Source organism: Pseudorca crassidens, chromosome 5 (assembly GCF_039906515.1).
Source record: "Pseudorca crassidens isolate mPseCra1 chromosome 5, mPseCra1.hap1, whole genome shotgun sequence".
NCBI classification, from domain to species: Eukaryota; Metazoa; Chordata; class Mammalia; order Artiodactyla; family Delphinidae; genus Pseudorca; species Pseudorca crassidens.
This window is the reverse complement of record NC_090300.1, coordinates 65,619,384-65,636,664: the sequence shown is the minus strand read 5'-3', so window position 1 is coordinate 65,636,664 and position 17,281 is coordinate 65,619,384. Positions and strand designations below refer to the sequence as shown.

Sequence of the window (17,281 nt, the reverse complement as noted above, 5' to 3'; positions counted from 1 at the left end):
CCTTAGTGGAGGTTGTTGCTTGAATCAGTAAGTTAAATCGTCTTCCTAGAAATAATTTATTTTGTTCTATTCTCCACTGCCACATTATTACTAGGTAGGAAGACCTATTTGAGAGAAACTGAATTTCTGAGAAGATAAACCATATTAAAGTTATAAATTAAATTTCTCAACTCTCAGTCCAGACTACCTGATTGGATCACTGGTTTATTTAAGTGCTGCCACAATTATCCATTCATTCATTCATCCAACCAACATCGATTAAGGACTTCCTAAACGCCAGACAGTCTGGTAGGGGCTGAGATAAATCAGAAGAGGTCCTGTGTTAGTTATCTATAGCTGTGTAACAAATTGCCCTGAAACCTAGCAGCTTAAAACAACATTTATTATCTCACACAGTCTCTGAGGGTCAGAAATCTGGGAGCAGCTTAGCTGGGTGGCTCTGGCTCAGGGTCTCTCACCAGGTGGCAGTTCGGCTGTTAGCCAGAGCTGCAGTCATCTGAAGGTTCAAATGGGGCTGAAGGATCTACTCCCAAGTTCACACCATGTGGCATATCGAAAGGGATGCTCACAACATGGCAACTGGCTTTCCCCAGAGCAAGTGATCCAAGAGAGAGAGACGACCACCTAATCACAGAAGTGACATGACATCACTTCTGCTGTATCCTGTTGGTCACATTGACCATCCCTGGTACAATGTAGGAGTGAAGACCAGGAGAGGTAGAAATCAAGGGGGGGGCTGTCTTGGATGCTGTCTACCCCACGTCCACTGTCAAGGTAGAATTACTGGTTTACTTCTGTGGGGAAACTCGCGTATAGAAATTCCAGTGCAGGGCTTCCCTGGTGGCGCAGTGGTTGAGAGTCCGCCTGCCGATGCAGAGGACACGGGTTCGTGCCCCGGTCCGGGAAGATCCACATGCCGCGGAGCGGCTGGGCCCATGAGCCATGGCCGCTGAGCCTGCGCGTCCGGAGCCTGTGCTCCGCAACGGGAGAGGCCACAGCAGTGAGAGGCCCGCGTACCGCAAAAAAAAAAAAAAAGAAAAAAGAAATTCCAGTGCATACACAAAGAAAAGTGGTTTAATAGGAACCTATACAAAAGGTAATAGGAGCAGGGCTGATTCCAGCCTGCTTCCAACTCTGCCCCAGATGTAGCACACCCCCAGGAGAACAGCCTCTCAAGCCCTGGCACTGACAGTCTATGGACCAGCCACTGCTCGGTCTGACTTGCCTTTCTACGAAGGCTAGTTGTTGGCCCATGCTCTGTAATATTCATTTATAGCTTTGCCCCAGGAATTTGTCAACTCTCCTGTCCTCTGTCATAATGTAATCCAAAGCGATCTGGACTGCACAGACGTCCCATGGAATATCATTGAACCACTACATTGATGACATCATGCTAATTATACAGGACAAGCATGGAGCAGTTATTATGCTGGACGCCTTGGTTAAACATATGTGTTCCAGGAGGTATGAAGATTCAGGGACTGACTACTTCATTGAAGTATTTAAGGACACAGATGATCAAGAACCTGCCAGAATATCCCCTCCAAAATAAAATACAGATGTTTTTCATCTTGCATCCTTTCCACAAAGAAGGAAACACAGAGCCAGTTAGGCCTCTTTGGGTTCTGGTGACAACATTCTACAGCTAGGAAAATTCCTCTGATCCATTTACCAGGTGACATAGAAAGCAATCAGTTTTGAGTGGGGCCAGATCAGGAAAGGCCAGTACAGCAACTCCAGGCCACGATGCAATCAGCCCTGCTGCTTGAGCCAGACACTCAGACAGACCTTACAGTGTTGGAGGTTTCAGCAGTGGGTAAAGGTACAGCACGAAATTTTTGGCAAACTCTAGTGGGAGAATCATAACAGGCCCTGGGCATTCTGGAGCAAGGCCATGGCCATGCCATTTGCAGCAGAGAAATATATACCCTTTGAGAAACAGCTCTTGGCATGTTACTGGCTCCTGGAACACTTGACCTTGGGACACTAAGTGACCATATATCCGGAATTGACCATTTTTGAGCTGGATTCTGTCAAATCCACTAAGTAAGGAAGCTGGATGGGTCTAACAGTAATCAATTGCAAGATGGAAATGGTACAACCAGGATCAAGCCCAAACAGGTTCAGAGAGCATGTATAGGTAAGAGAATCTGTTTGTTTTAGGAAATACACATTAGAGTAGTTAGGAGTAAAAAAAGGGCATCATGTCTGCAACTTACTTGCAAATGGTTCAGAAAAAAAAGTATGAGTATATGAGTGTGTGTGTGTGTATGTGTGTGTGTGTGTGTAGGTACACGGAGAGCAAAAGATAAAGCAAATGTGGTAAAATATAAACACTTGGGATTTATAGGTGAAGGGTACTATTCTTGTAGCTTTTCTGTAAGTCTGAAGTTATGTCAAAACAAATCCAAAGTATGTAAAAGGGTGTATAATAAAAAGCTGTCACCATCCTGCTATCCTGTCCCTGTCTTGGAGCCAATAACTTTTCTTTCCCAGAGGCTATTGCTACATACATAAGCATGTATGTTTTGTCTTTCTCCTATTTTTACACAAATGATAAAATAATAACCACAGTTCTGCACATTGCTTTTTTCACTCATCAATGAATCTTAATATATGAGTACATATAGTGCTGTCTCATTCTTTTTTTAGTGGCTGCACAGTAATCCATTAAATGTATAAATATCCATTAAATCCAAATAAATGTACATTTATTTAACCAGTCTCTTTTAATTAGTTCGTTATTTCCAACAATGAAACAATAAGTTTCCTTAATCAGGCATCATTTCAAATATCTGTGAGTATATCTTGGGTGATTTCTAAGAGATAGCTTTGCTAGTTTCAAAACTTTGTGAATTTGCAATTTTGATAACTATTACCAAAGTACTCTGCATAATGGTTGTACCAATTTTCACTCAATAATGATAACACTCTCATGCCCCTAACTAATTACAGTGTTATTAAACTTTTGATATATGCTAATGTGACAGGTGAAACATGGTATATCATTATAGTTTTATTTTTTATTTTTTTATAAATTTATTTATTTATTTATTTATTTTTGGCTGCATTGGGTCTTCATTGCTGCGCGTGGGCTTTCTCTATTTGCGGCGAGCAGGGGGCTACTCTTCATTGCAGTGCGCGGGCTTCTCATTGCGATGGCTTCTCTTGTTGCGGAGCACGGGCTCTAGGTGCATGGGCTTCAGTATTTGTGGCGTGAGGGCTCAGTAGTTGTGGCTCATGGGCTCTAGAGCACAGGCTCAGTAGTTGTGGCGCACGGGCTTAGTTGCTCCGCGGCATGTGGGATCTTCCCGGACCAGGGCTCGAACCCGTGTCCCCTGCATTGGCAGGTGGATTCTTAACCACTGTGCCACCAGGGAAGCCCTATAGTTTTAATTTGTATTTATTTGATTTGTAATAAGGTCAAGTGCCTTTTACATTTATTTACATTTCCTATTCTGTGAACTCCTCATATTCTTTTTTTTTCTTTATACTTGTTAGTTTCCCCCTTAACTTTATTGAGGTATAACTGACAAGCAAAATTGTATATATTTAACATGTACAATGTGATGAGTTGGTATATGTATACATTGTGAAATTATTACCACAGTCAGGTGATGAGAATACTTAAGATCTACTCTCTTAACAAATGTCAAATATACAATACAGTATCATAATTAGAGTCACCATGCTATACATTAGATCCCCAGAACTTATTCATCTTATAAATGAAAGTTTGTTCCCTTTGACCAGCATTTCCCCTTTTTCCCCCACCCCTCAGCTCCTGGTAACCACCATTTTACTCTCTGTTTCTATATGTTTGACTTTTTTTTTTAATTCCAAATATAAGTGAGATCATACAGTATTTATCTTAATCTGGCTCATTTCACTTAGCATAATGTCCTCCAGGTTCATCCACGTTGTTGCAAATGGCAGGATTTCTTTCTCATGGTTGAATTATATTCCACTGTGGTGTGTTTGTGTGTGTATAATCTTCATTCATTCATTCAGTCAACAGATACTTATGTTGTTTCTATATCTTGGCTCCTGTGAATAATGCAGCAATAAAGGTGGTAATGCATATATCTCTTCAAGATACTGATTTTGTTTCCTTCAGATATATGTCCAGAAGTGGGATTGCTGAATCATATGGTAGTTCTATTTTTAATTTTCTGAGGACTCTGAATAATGATGTTTTCCATAATGACTGTCCAATTTACATTCCCACCAACAGTGTTCAAGGGTTCCCTTTCCTCCACATCCACACCAACACTTGTTATCTTTTGTCTTTTTGATAATAGCCATCCTAACAGGTGATATCTCATTGTGGTTTTGATTTGCATTTCCCTGATGACTAGTGGTGTTGAGCACCTTTTCATGTAGGTGTTAGCTGTTTGTATGTCTTCTTTGGGAAAATGTCTATTTGGGTCCTTTGCCCATTTTTAATTGGATTATTTGTTTTTTGCTATTGAGTTATATAAAGTCTCTCTACATTTTAGATATTAACCCCTTGTCAGACATATGGTTTGTAAATATTTTCTCCTATTCAGCAGATTCCCTTTTCATTTGTTGATTGTTTCCTTTGCTGATGAAACTTTTTAGCTTGATGTTGTCCCAACTTTATTTTTGCGTTTTTTACCTTTGCTTTTGGTGTCATATCTAAAAAATAAAAAACCAATGTCAAGAAGCATTTTCCCTATGTTTTCTTCTAGTGGTGTAAGGCAGGGTCCAGTTTCATTCTTTTGTATGTGGATGTCTAGTTTTCCCAACAGTACTTATTGAAAGGACTATTCTTTCCCCATTGGGTGCACTTGGCACCCTTGTCAAAGCTTAGTTTATCATATATGCGTGGGTTTACTTCTGGGCTCTCTATTCTGTTCCCTTGGTCTCTTCATATTCTTTGAAGCTTTTCTCTTGCATTATAGATATTTTTTCTTATTGACTTGTAGGAGTTATTTATATATTAAGGAAAGTAGACCTTCATCTGTGATAAGTTATAAAATTATTCCTAGTTTACTTTTTTTCTATATATATGTTTAGTTGTGCAGATTTTCAAAAAAAATTATGTAGTTGAATTTATCAATTCTTTTTCTGTTATAGTTTCTGAGTATTGTGTTACACTTAGAAAAACCTTTCCTTCTTTAAGATATCCTATGATATATTCTAGCACTCTTATGATTTCATCTTTTTTTTTTTTTTTTTCTTGCTGTACGCGGGACTCTTACTGTTGTGGCCTCTCCCGTTGCGGAGTACAGGCTCCGGACGCGCAGGCTCAGCGGCCGTGGCTCACGGGCCCAGCCGCTCTGCTGCATGTGGGATCTTCCCGGACCAGGGCATGAACCTGTGTCCCCTGCATCGGCAGGCAGACTCTCAACCACTGCGCCACCAGGGAAGCCCTGATTTCATCTTTTATATTTAATCTTTTAACCATTTGGAACTTATTTTAGTGTTAGGTATGAGGAGTGAGTAGGGATTCAACTTTTTTTCCCCCCAGAGGGCTTGCCACTTGTCTCAATACCACTCTTGAATTATTGAGTCTTAAAATCTAGAATGAATGTTGAATTTTATCAAAGACCTATTAAGCATCTATGAACATGATACAATCTTTTCTCTTTTAAACTATTAATAAGATTAATTAGTTATATTAATATTGAATCTTCTTACATTTCTGTAATAAACCTTAATCATGGTGTATTACTCTTTCCATATGCTACCAGATACTTTAGTTAGTAATATAGTTGGGATTTTTCCATTAATATTCATAAGTGAAGAAATTGGACTATAGTTGTGTGTGTGTGTGTGTGTGTGTGTGTGTGTGCGCTATCTTTGTTAGATTTTGGTACCAATGTTATGCTCACCTCATTAAGATTTTGGAGGACTTCCAATTTTTTCTGTGCTCTGGGTCAGAATTAATAGCATTGGGGTCAACTAGTATTTACTATTTTGGTGGAGTTTCCTTGTGAAACAAGGTGAGTCATGTGCTTTGGGGATGGAGGTGAAGGTGGAAATAAAGGCAGTAGGAACGATAGGTCTTTGATAATATTCTCTTGTTCTTCTGTGGTAATGGTTTAATTAGATTTTCTATCTCAGGATCTATTTGGGTAAACTGTATTTTCTTATCTTGAACAGCATCCATTTCATCCAGGTTTTCAAAGTTTATTTGCTTAAAGTTGAGCAAAATAGTCTCTTACAAATTTATAATTTTTTCCTATACCTGCACCTTTTCCCCACTTACCTTTTTTTTTCTTTTTAATCATAGCAAGTGTGCATTTCTCCCCTTTACTTCTGATTAGATTAGTTACTATTTTTTTTATTGATTTATTTTCTGAACTCCTGGACTTATTAGTGCTTCGATATTAGTTTTCTTAATTCATTTATTTCTTTTTTAAAAATCTTTACTACTTTATTATGCTTTATTTATGTATTTTTTTCTAACCCTTAAATTAGATGATTAGTTTTACGTTCACTATAATTTTCCTATAACCCCGGCTTTAGTTAAATCAAATAAGCATCTATATGTAGTGTTTTCAGTACTTTTGTTTTCTAGATATTCTGCAATTCGGTTTTGACTTCCTCTTTTCCTCAACAGTCCGTTAAAACACTTTTTTAAAAGCTCAGGGTGGTTTTAAATTTAATTTTAGTTATTTATTTTATTTTATCCATTCTTGAGATCACTAGAGAATTTTATCTAGCTCTCCACTCCATTAGACTTTTTCCCCATGACTCTGCCTCGCCCACTTCCTTGCGGCTTTAATGATAATGGTCAGGAGCAGGGTTCCAGAACGAAGGAACGCCGAGGGCCTAGGGAAGAAACAGCGATCCGAGTCCAAGGAAGGCTGAGGACACAGCCGACCCCTCCTCTGGTTGGCGCAAGGGGAGGAGGGAGCGGGAACCGCACCCCCGCGGCACGCGGACAGACTGGCCAATCGCCGTCACCCAAGCCCTGCTCTGTTCTTTGATTGGTTATGGTGGAGACGCCCCCACCACCCCTTCGGTTCACCTATTGCTTGGCTCTGACCTCGACGGTGGCCGGCGGAGGACAACAGGCTTGCAGAGCGGAGGCAAGGTTTTGCAGTGAGTGGGACACAGCACAGCTGCTGTGTCTAAGCGTCGGAGAGTGACGGGGCTGCAGGGACATGGCGGCGGCCTCTGCGTTGTCGGTCGTGCTGGTGGCGGCGGAGAGGAACCGATGGCAGCGAGTCCCAAGTTTGCTGCTGCCGCCGAGGTAACGGCGGGTGGAGGGGCGGTGGATCAGTGTCGGGGCCCGGGGTGAATGGACTCGTGCGGCGTGTGAGAGGCGCGGAGGGACCGAGGATAGAGAGGGAGGAGGGGAGGACGGAAGAAAAACTCCAGCCCAGGCCGGGGGACGTTCTGCTTTCAGTCTCGGCATCGGGAGGGAGACACACACTTTCTTCTCCCTTCCACACATCCAGCCTTCAGCATTCTGTCCAATTTTGTGGCGTGGGAGAGGGGTGGAGCTGAGCCTGCCGTCTCCATGCTCCCCTCGCCATAGGGGCGAGAATAACGCTTGTACAGCTCCTAATCATTAACACTGTGTTTTCACTGCATTCCCTCTTCGGGGAGCGTTGTTATGATCCCGCTTCTGGTGAAGTCCGAAGGGGTCAAAGACTTGCCCTAGTTTATACTAGTGGTAAGAAATGGCCCCAGGATGCTAAAGACTCTTGGAGTTCTTTCCCTTTGCTGAAATGAATCAAGTTAACAAAAGCAAATTTGTCTCCGGAGAGCTGAGAGGTTTTGTCAACAGCTTTGTACACACATTTGAACAAAGCTATCAGATGGCTCACTCTAACTAACCTGACTCCAGATCAGTTTCAGATTTTAAGCTTCGGAGACAATTACTGGCAGTGAAGACACCCTCAGGTTTCCAGGTAGCAAGCTTCTTTAGCTTCCTTTGCCTTCTCTTCCCTCCTCCTCCATCATTCTGGAAACACCGTATAGCTTAGTGCTGAAGGGCACAGACTCTGCACTCAGAAGGCAGGGGTCTCAGCTTTGCTACTCTGGGTGTGTGAGTAACCTTGAGAAAGTTACTTACTATCCTCAGTGCTTCAATTTCTTTACCTAGGAGGAGGTGATGATACTATCCCTAGAAGAGATAATATTAGTGCCTTAGACTGTGCGAATTAAATGAATTAATATTAATGTAAAGAGGCTTAAACAGAATCTGATGCATATGAATCAATCCATAGATGTAGCCTTTGCAGACTCAATGATTTGTCTTAAGTTTTTTTTTTTTTTTTTTTTTGCGGTATGCGGGCCTCTCACTGTTGTGGCCTCTCCCGTTGCGGAGCACAGGCTCCGGACGCGCAGGCTCAACGGCCATGGCTCACGGGGCCAGCCGCTCCGCAACATGTGGTATCCTCCCGGACCGGGGCACGAACCCGAGTCCCCTGCATCGGCAGGCGGACTCTCAACCACTGCGCCACCAGGGAAGCCCTGTCTTAAGTTTTTTTTTATTGCTTTTATTGTCCAAAAGTTATTGTTATGGATGTAGATTTTCAGTTACTTAATTGTAGGACTAGCCCCAGAGCAAAATATGACAGTTGATGAAACCAATGTTAGTGCTCTTCTTTTTCTCCTGATTTTTCTTTTCTTAGGTTTCCAGGGCTCTTCAGGATATTACACAGACCCATTTTCTCTCACTTCCCTCTCCCTCTCAAATCTTAGCTATTATGTATAGAACCATTCTCAAGTGGTTGTCACCCTGGAAAATGTTAGAGTTGTTAATGGCATGTAGAATTAAAATCTTATCAGTATATAGGGTGTTTACATGTCTTTTTGTGTCATGATTTTGTAGTAACTCAGCAAAGAAATCTAGTCTAGTGGTGGAATTTTAAAAACGAGGAGAAACTGGTATAGAAATTCTTGAATCAGGATGGAATAATCGCATGGAAGCAACTTCTTAATGTTTTTTAAGCCATTTTAAATTGTAGTGTAGATAATGGTGGAAAATGGAATAGACCAATCAGAACGTTGCTGGGATAGAAGATTATAGTTAAGTGGTGTGTGGGGGAGGTGGTTGTCTCTTGGTTTTCACTGGAAAATGGCAGAAGAAAACTTTAGTTCAGCAGTGTCCTTAAAACTGAATCAAAGTCTTAAGCTGGATTTACCAAGAAGCAGCCATTTTATAGACACATTGCCCAAGACAGGCCTTGAATCTTATTGGTAAGCGTATCTGAAGATTGTGATGGGAAGATGCTGTGATTCCCCACCTCCCCATTGAAGATCAAGAAAGCGAGGTCAGTTGATTGGAAAGATGTGGGAAAGCAGTAGCCTCCTGAGAAAACCATCTTGTGGAACTCAAGTACCAAAGCTGTGGGTCTTCCCAGGACATTTTATTTAATAAAATGGAATAGAACAGGAACTATCGAAACATAGGGGAAATTTTCTTTCATGAAACTTCTGTGTGTGTACTGGCTTGTGAAGTCAAACATAGTTTTTACTTTGGGTTCTGGTGAAAAAAGTTTGAAAACAAGCTGAACTGGATGATCTTGAAGTACCTTGGCTTTCTAATTGTTTCTAACTCCGTGGTCATTTGCCAGCCTCAGGAATGAGCCGGTTAGGTGATCTGCTCAAGGACACTTAGTACCAGGGAGAACAGCCAGAACCGTAACTTTTGATTTCTAGATTCGTTTTCTTCCCACAAAGTAAATCTTATTGAATCACTCTGTAGGCTTAAGGTTTAAATGTAACTAAAGTCATATCTAGACTTAGTTGCAAGTTTTTAAAAATTGAGATTCTTTTGAGAGAACAATGACAGATCTTACATATCCTGTTTAATCATAATTCCATTTGGATTCATTTTATAGGGGATGGACTTGGAAGCAAAGAGCCATGAAGTATGCAACTACCACAGGTACTGACACCCTCTTCGATCTGGCCTTGTTTCAGCTTATGAAGTAAGAAAGGGAAATGTTTAATTATTTAATGTGTGCATAATAGAATTAGTTTTTATATACTTTTAAAGTTTTGAATTTTCATGATTACTTTCTTAGTATTGAGTCAATGGTTTTCACCTCTTATGTTAAATCTCTCTTGCTTTTGAGTCTATATAGGTAAATAGTTAAGGACATTTTATGTTTATGTTGTTATTTGTTTGACCCTCTTTAGTGTATTGAATTGAAAAAGCATAAATATGATGGTCTAAATCAGTGCTTGAAAACAGTTCTTTCAAGTAGCAGGAATTTTTTTTTTATTTCAAAAAAAGTGTTACCTGGAGTTCCCAACTGTAAACATTTAAAAGTGTAACTTCCGGTTGACTGAGTGTAGCCCCCTCCTCCAACATATACATGCATGCTTCACCCTAGCACCCCTTGTGACAGCTTGGGTTCTATAGATCCCTGTTGAAAAACATAGTTTTTTGTTTGTTGCTTGTTTGTTTTTTATAACGATGCTGAGCTTTTTCTCTTTTTAAAAAAATATTTATTTTTTGGCTGTGTCGGGTCTTAGTTGCGGCACGCAGGATCCTTCATTGCGGCGTGTGGGCTCTTTGTTGTTGTGCACAGGCTTCTCTCTAGTTGTGTCGCACGGGCTGCAGAGCACACAGGCTCAGCAGTTGTGGCGCACGGGCTTAGTTGACCCGTGTCATGTGGAATCTTAGTTCCCCGACCAGGGATCGAACTGGTGTCCCCTGCATTGTAAGACCGATTCTTAACCACTGGACCACGAGGGAAGTCCCAAAAAACATACTTTAAAATTATATAAAACTTTATTTTTTGAGAAAAATAAATATTATAAACTGTCAAAAACATTTATTTCATGTGTGATGATGGAAGTGTATTTTATTTATTAATACAATAACATGTCATATGACACTGATGCCAGTGAACTGGTGCAGTATTCATTTATATTGCAAGAACCACATACCCCTGTGTACAGAGGGATAGAGGCAGTGGAGCAGAGTGATGAAGAGCTCACATTCTGGAGTGAAGCTAACCTGGGTTCAAATCCTGGAGCTACCATTTTTTTTAGCTCTGTGATTTCAGGAAAGCAGTATCTCTTTCAATCTTAATATCTTCATTTTTAAAATTGAGATAATAATAATAGCCTCTACTTCATATGATGATTGTGAGGATTTAAGTCCAAGCTGAGTGTTTAGCAGAGGACCTGGGGCATAGAAAATAGGTATTAAAATTTAGTTATTATTAACTGCTTTTTTTTTTAGCTATTGTAATTTGATCTTTGACATAACAAAGCATCTTTTTATTTTAAATTGAAAAAGCTGAGTAAGAATTTATGTTAATAAGAGTATCTTGAATTTCATGACTTCTAAAGGCTTATTAACAGCTCTCCCTGATCTGATCGCACTGGCATTGATTCTAATCGAGGTCAAAATGGAAAGGCAGCAGAAACTAACACACCATTGTAAAGCAATTATACTCCAATAAAGATGTTTAAAAAAAAAACAACCCACAATGAGGGGGTACCTCCCTGGTGGTCCAGTGGTTAAGGCTCCACACTCCCAATACAGGGGGCCTGGGTTTGATCCCTGGTCCGGGAGCTAGATCCTACATGCATGCCACAGCTAAGAGTGCGCACTCTGCACCTAAAGATCTCGCACATCGCAACAAAGGATCCCGCATGCCACAACAAAGATCCTGAGTCCCGTAGCTAAACCTGGTGCAGCCAAAGCAAACAAAAAAAAAAAAGGAAAGGCAAAGAAGATAACTTGGTTTACCCAGAGAGACAATCTGCAATAAAGACAATAGAGACACTATAAGTTAAAGTGACCCTATCTCTGCAAAGGTCTAACTTTACCCTACACAAGTAGCAACATCTACAAATATTGGACATTGAAAAGAAATGCACTGATATTAGCTAAAATGGTTATTTGAGGCTTTGTTATGCTGATTTTACCAAAACAAATGTTTATAACCTAGTTAATATCATAGAATATTTACATTTGCCCCTCTAGTATCCATAGGTCCCGCATCTGCAGGTTCAACCAGCCAAGGATCAAAAATATTTGAAAATTCCAGGAAGTTGCCAAAGCAAATCTTGAACTTGCTATGCACCGGCAACTATTTATATAGCATTTACATTGTACTTACAACTGTTCATGTAGCATTTTTTAAAAATTAATTAATTAATTTATTTATTTTTGGCTGCGTTGGGTCTTCGTTGCTGTGCGCGGGCTTTCTCCAGTTGCGGCGAGCAGGGGCTACTCTTCCTTGCGGCACGTGGGCTTCTCATTGCAGTGGCTTCTCTTTGTTGCGGAGCATGGGCTCTAGGCATACAGGCTTCAGTAGTTGTGGCACATGGACTGAGTAGTTGTGGCTTGCGAGCTCTAGAGCACAGGCTCAGTAGTTGTGGTGCATGCAGCATGTGAGATCTTCCCGGACCAGGGCTCGAACCCATGTCCCCTACATTGGCAGGGAGATTCTTAACCACTGTGCCATCAGGGAAGTCCCTGTAGCATTTATATTATATTAGGTATTATAAGTAATCTAGAGATGATTTGAAGTAAACTGGAGGGCATGGGTAGGTTATATGCAAATACTACACTGTTTTATATAGTATTAGTATTTATGCATCTGTGGGTTTTGGTGTCTGCAGGGGTCCTGGAACCAGTCCACCATGGATACTGAGGGACAACTATATTTTGCATTCTCATTCCTTAATTCCCCAGTAACATTTGTATATGGTTTTCATGGTATTTTAAACAGGACGAAACATTACCAAGGTCCTCATTGCAAACAGAGGAGAAATTGCCTGCAGGGTGATACGAACAGCCAAAAAAATGGGTGTACAGTCTGTGGCTGTTTATAGTGAGGCCGACAGGAATTCCATGCATGTTGACATGGTACGTTGTTAAAGACTGGAAGTCAAATTTTGTAAGTGATTGTATTTGTTTATTGTGTCAGTATTTTACTTCTTTGTTGACGGTTTATATTTGCTAGTATTAACAGTGTCTAAGTAGGTAAGTTCAAACTGCTCACTAAAAATTTATCTTGGGAACCTTTTCCAAACGTAACACCAGTGGAACTACACTGTGTGCCTAGTGACTTCTAGGCAAGGTCCTGTCTCATCAAGGATTGGTTAAAACGGCTCAGAGAAGGTGGCTGACCCACAGATCACACTGTCAGTGGCGCACATCCAGATCCCTGATGTACCAGGAGAAGGATCGAGGTCAGTCTTAGCAACTACCAGTTACTGGCCAAGGGATCTTAGACAAGTCATTTAATGTTTCTGAGCCTTTACTTAACTGTAAAATTATAACCAGCTTCACCTGGGCTTTCCACACTGCCACTTTTCCCTTGAATTCTGTGCGGGGACTATCTCAAACCAGTTTTGCTCCATTCCAACCTCTGACTCTCCCTCTACCACCTATTCTCAGCAGATGATCTTGAGTCACAGAGGACGTAGAATTGAGCTTCCTGCCACAGAATCTGCTCGCTGCATCTGCATCTGTCCTCTTCCCATCCAAGGCTAGTTGTCTTCCTGTGCTGTGGAGTCCTTCTCCTCTCCCCTGTTAAGAATCTTCCATTTTCTTCTTTTCTCACTGTATACTGTCACTCTAGATCATATCATCAAGTCCTGTGGCTTTGCTAAAAACTTCCAAATGTCTATTTCTAGCCCAGACTTTCTTTTGAACATGATACATGTCTATCCAGCCTCCCACTCAACACCTCCACCTGCATGGGCACCAAATCAGTATGTCTGAAATTGAACTCATCACCTTTCATCTGTACTGAGCATGCTTTTCTTGCAGACTTCCCTAACCCAGTAGGTGGCAACACCATCGCTCATAAAAATAATAATGCCAGAGATCTGGAAGTCTTTGAATATCTCCTATCTTCCTCCTGTCTCTACATCCTTCCCCCTTCCCCATCTAGACAATCTCCAATTGCTGTTAATTCTGCTTCTCAAACATTTCTTTCCACTTCTTTCTGCCGTCTTCCACCTGCACCTTAAGTCAAAGCCGCTGTCATCTTCGCCTGGTCAAATGCTGTATGTAGCCTTGTATGTGGTCTCCCTACTTTACCCTTGACCCCCTCCCACAATATTTTCTACACTTCAGCCAGACTGATAGCTTAAAAATCAGATTTTTTTCATGTTACTCCTATGCTTTAAATGCTTTAAACCTTTTTATCATCCTCCAGATTATCAATAATTTAAAAGATGGATAATATTCAGTGTTGGTTAATGTGGTTAGAAATTAGGTTATTGATGGAAATGTATATTAGTGACACCATTTCAAGGGATGATTAACCAGGAGCGATTAAAATGTCATATCTTTCACCCAGCCCTGCAAACACTCCTGTAGATCTCTGTCCAGAGACATACTCACACATATGTGCACCTAGAGGCATGCACAAGATGCTGCTGGCATCCTTTTGCCATTACAGCTTAAATGTCCATTTAGAGGTACCTGATTAAATGAACTATGGTACCTTCATACTGTGGAACATTATGCAATTGTTATAAAAAAATGAGGTAGACGTGTGTACTAGCAAGGAAAGAGCTCTCAAGACATACTGTTAGTGAAAAAAGCAATTGCAGAAGATGACTCTAGAGTTTGATCCTATTGGTGTAAAAACAAAAACTAAAACTGTTGTATGTTTATATAAATATATTCAAATAAATAAGAATGTGGATATGGAAAGGTATGTCCCAAATTGATCATAGAGGTTATATCTGGAAGGAGTTTAGAGTGAGGGAGAGGGGCAATGCCAAAGGACTCCTTTGCTTCTGTATTATTGTTCACAGTCTTTAGAATGAGAATGGATTTGTGTATTGTGGAATTAAAAGTTTAAATTAAAAAGACACACTTTAAAAAGTCTCATCATGTGTCCCCTTGGGAGACAATCCAAAGCTTTAACCTCCCACAAGGCCCTCTGAAATCTGCATCCCCCTGTCTTCCAGTCACATGTCTGGTCCCTGACCCCTTATTCATTGCTCCAGCCACACAAGCCTCCTTCAGTCCCTCAAATGAGCCAGATTTCTTCCCACCCCAGGACCTTCGTATGTGTTGTTTTCTCTGCCAGTGAGGCTTGCCCCCATCTCCATTCCTGTTCCGAACTCCACCCCCTCCTCCTGTTTGCCTGGCCAGGTCCCAGGTCAAGGAGCCCCTTGACCTTCCCTCCCAGCCTTTCCCTGACCAGACTGAACCTGATCCTCTTCCTCTTACCTGCATTGTGTCCTCTGTTTTTCCTTCTTGGCCTTTATCACAGCTGTCATTAAGTGTGTGAATGTATGTTTGATGTTTGTCTCTTCCTCTAGACAGAGACACTTGTCCTATTTACTGATGTATAGGCAGCTTCACCTCAAAGCATGGCACATAGTGGGCATTCAGTAAGTCTTTGAATGAATGAATGATATTGTGTATCTGGTCTGCCTCAAGGGGTGCTATGATTATATGAAAGTTTTAAGGGACAATATAAAAATAGTTCATAAATGTATAGAAGGGGTATTATCATACTCTAATAATTATATAAACTTAAGGAAACTTTTATTTCTTACTGTATACGTCTGTTGTATATTTTGTCTCTTTTGTCAAATTGTACATTTTTGGCATTAACTACATTTAAGGTTACTATTGTTGCTAATATTAATACTGTGACCAATGCCTCTTGCCTTCTAACCCAAGGCACTTTAATTTCACTCTGTGTGTTTTATACATAAAAGTCAAGTTTTGGTACCCTCCTCCTGCGAAAGATTCCAAACTGGCTTATTTTTATAACATAGACATGAGCTGCTGCTTGTGTTTCTCAATTCTTGCATTGTTCTTAGGAGCCAGCATTTTTATTTATAATAATAAGATGACCCTTCAGCAGTTCTGTATAGTGTACTAGTGTGTACCAGCTGTGTGGTCTTTTAAGCGTGTAATATTCCTTCAACAGGCAGATGAAGCACATTCCATCGGCCCCGCTCCCTCACAGCAGAGCTACCTTTCTATGGAGAAAATCATTCAAGTGGCCAAGATCTCCGCTGCACAGGTAAAAGAGTCATGAAGAAATTTGCATTGCAGGGACTTCCCTGGCGGTCCATTGGTTAGGATTCTGCACTTCTAATGTAGGGACCGCAGATTCCATCCCTGGTTGGGGAGCTAGGATCCCACATGCCACGTAGTATGGCCCCAAAAAAGAAGAAATTTGCATAGCAAAAGGAATAAGGTTTTTTTTGTTTTTTTGTTTTTGTGGTATGCGGGCCTCTCACTGTTGTGGCCCCTCCCGCCGCGGAGCACAGGCTCCCAACGCGCAGGCTCAGCGGCCACGGCTCACGGGCCCAGCCGCTCCGCAGCATGTGGGATCCTCCCGGACCGGGGCACGAACCCGTATCCCCTGCATCGGCAGGCGGCCTCTCAACCACTGCGCCACCAGGGAAGCCCCAAGGAATAAGTTTTGTACAGGTACACAAAATTGCTTATTATTTACAGAACTCGTTCTCTATGTTTAGCTGTTTCCAAGATTTTTACATTTGATTATGGGATGGTTATTGTAAAGTAGGCGTGTCGCTTCTTACTCCTCAGCCACGCTACCGTCTTACTGAGTCCTGTGCACTTTAGATCTTTGGGGAAACAGGTGGAGGGAGGGTTTAATTACAAATTTAAATTAAGAGGGAATTCAGCTCTTCTACCTTCAAAGCCAGATCCTAGGAACATTGGATTCTTTGGGAGAAATAGGTGGTGCTCTAAATTACAAGGAAAAATAGAATCAAGAAAGAAATCCTTTTCCCTCTTGACTTCCCAGTCTCATTCTAAGGCCCCGCTCCCTGTTTTCCAATATCCCAGACTCAAAAGTTTGCTGTTACTGTATCTGTCATCCTTCAAAATAAAATAGGAACCAACTTGTGTTGAATCTTTCTTTGAAATGTCTCCAGAAGTTGTTCTTTTTAATCACACAGCCAGACCTTATGATCTCTTATCTGGATTTCTGATTCTCAGCTGGTTTCCCTACTTCTAAATCTCTTGCCCGTCCAATGAGTTGTGCTAGATAGATAACTGCTAGCAGTTGTTTTTACTGCAAGACAGATGTAAGACAGATGTTTCTTAAACCCTTGTTTCATTATTACCACCTGCTCTTTTTTTTTTTTCCTCAATAACTTCACCCCTTTCTCATTCTATTCCCTAGTGAGTAAATCTTTTGTGGTTACAAGATAAAGTTCAAACTCTTCAGCCTAGCATTTAAGAGTTTCCAGTATTTGTCAAAACTTATTTCTCATCGTCACTTGTTTCTAATGGTTGCAATGAACTTTTCTCTGTCTTTACACATCATGCTTATTTCTCTAGGCATCTGCTTATATTGTTCCGTGTGCTGGAAAT

General features: G+C 41.0%; 1 protein-coding gene across 2 annotated transcripts in view; it reads left to right on the top strand.

The window, feature by feature from the left end:
- Window positions 1-7,007: 7,007 nt before the first annotated feature.
- Window positions 7,008-17,281, top strand: part of MCCC1 (methylcrotonyl-CoA carboxylase subunit 1) — a 64,048-nt gene continuing 53,774 nt past the window's right edge. The window contains exons 1-4 of one of the 2 annotated variants that reach the window (XM_067738169.1): window positions 7,008-7,225; window positions 9,828-9,874; window positions 12,684-12,820; window positions 15,861-15,956. In XM_067738169.1, coding sequence (XP_067594270.1) covers window positions 7,137-7,225; window positions 9,828-9,874; window positions 12,684-12,820; window positions 15,861-15,956 — 369 coding nt within the window. In that variant the 5' untranslated portion in view covers window positions 7,008-7,136. Of the gene's footprint in view, window positions 7,226-9,827; window positions 9,875-12,683; window positions 12,821-15,860; window positions 15,957-17,281 lie in introns of those variants that run through there. The other variant, XM_067738170.1, reaches the window with a different exon arrangement.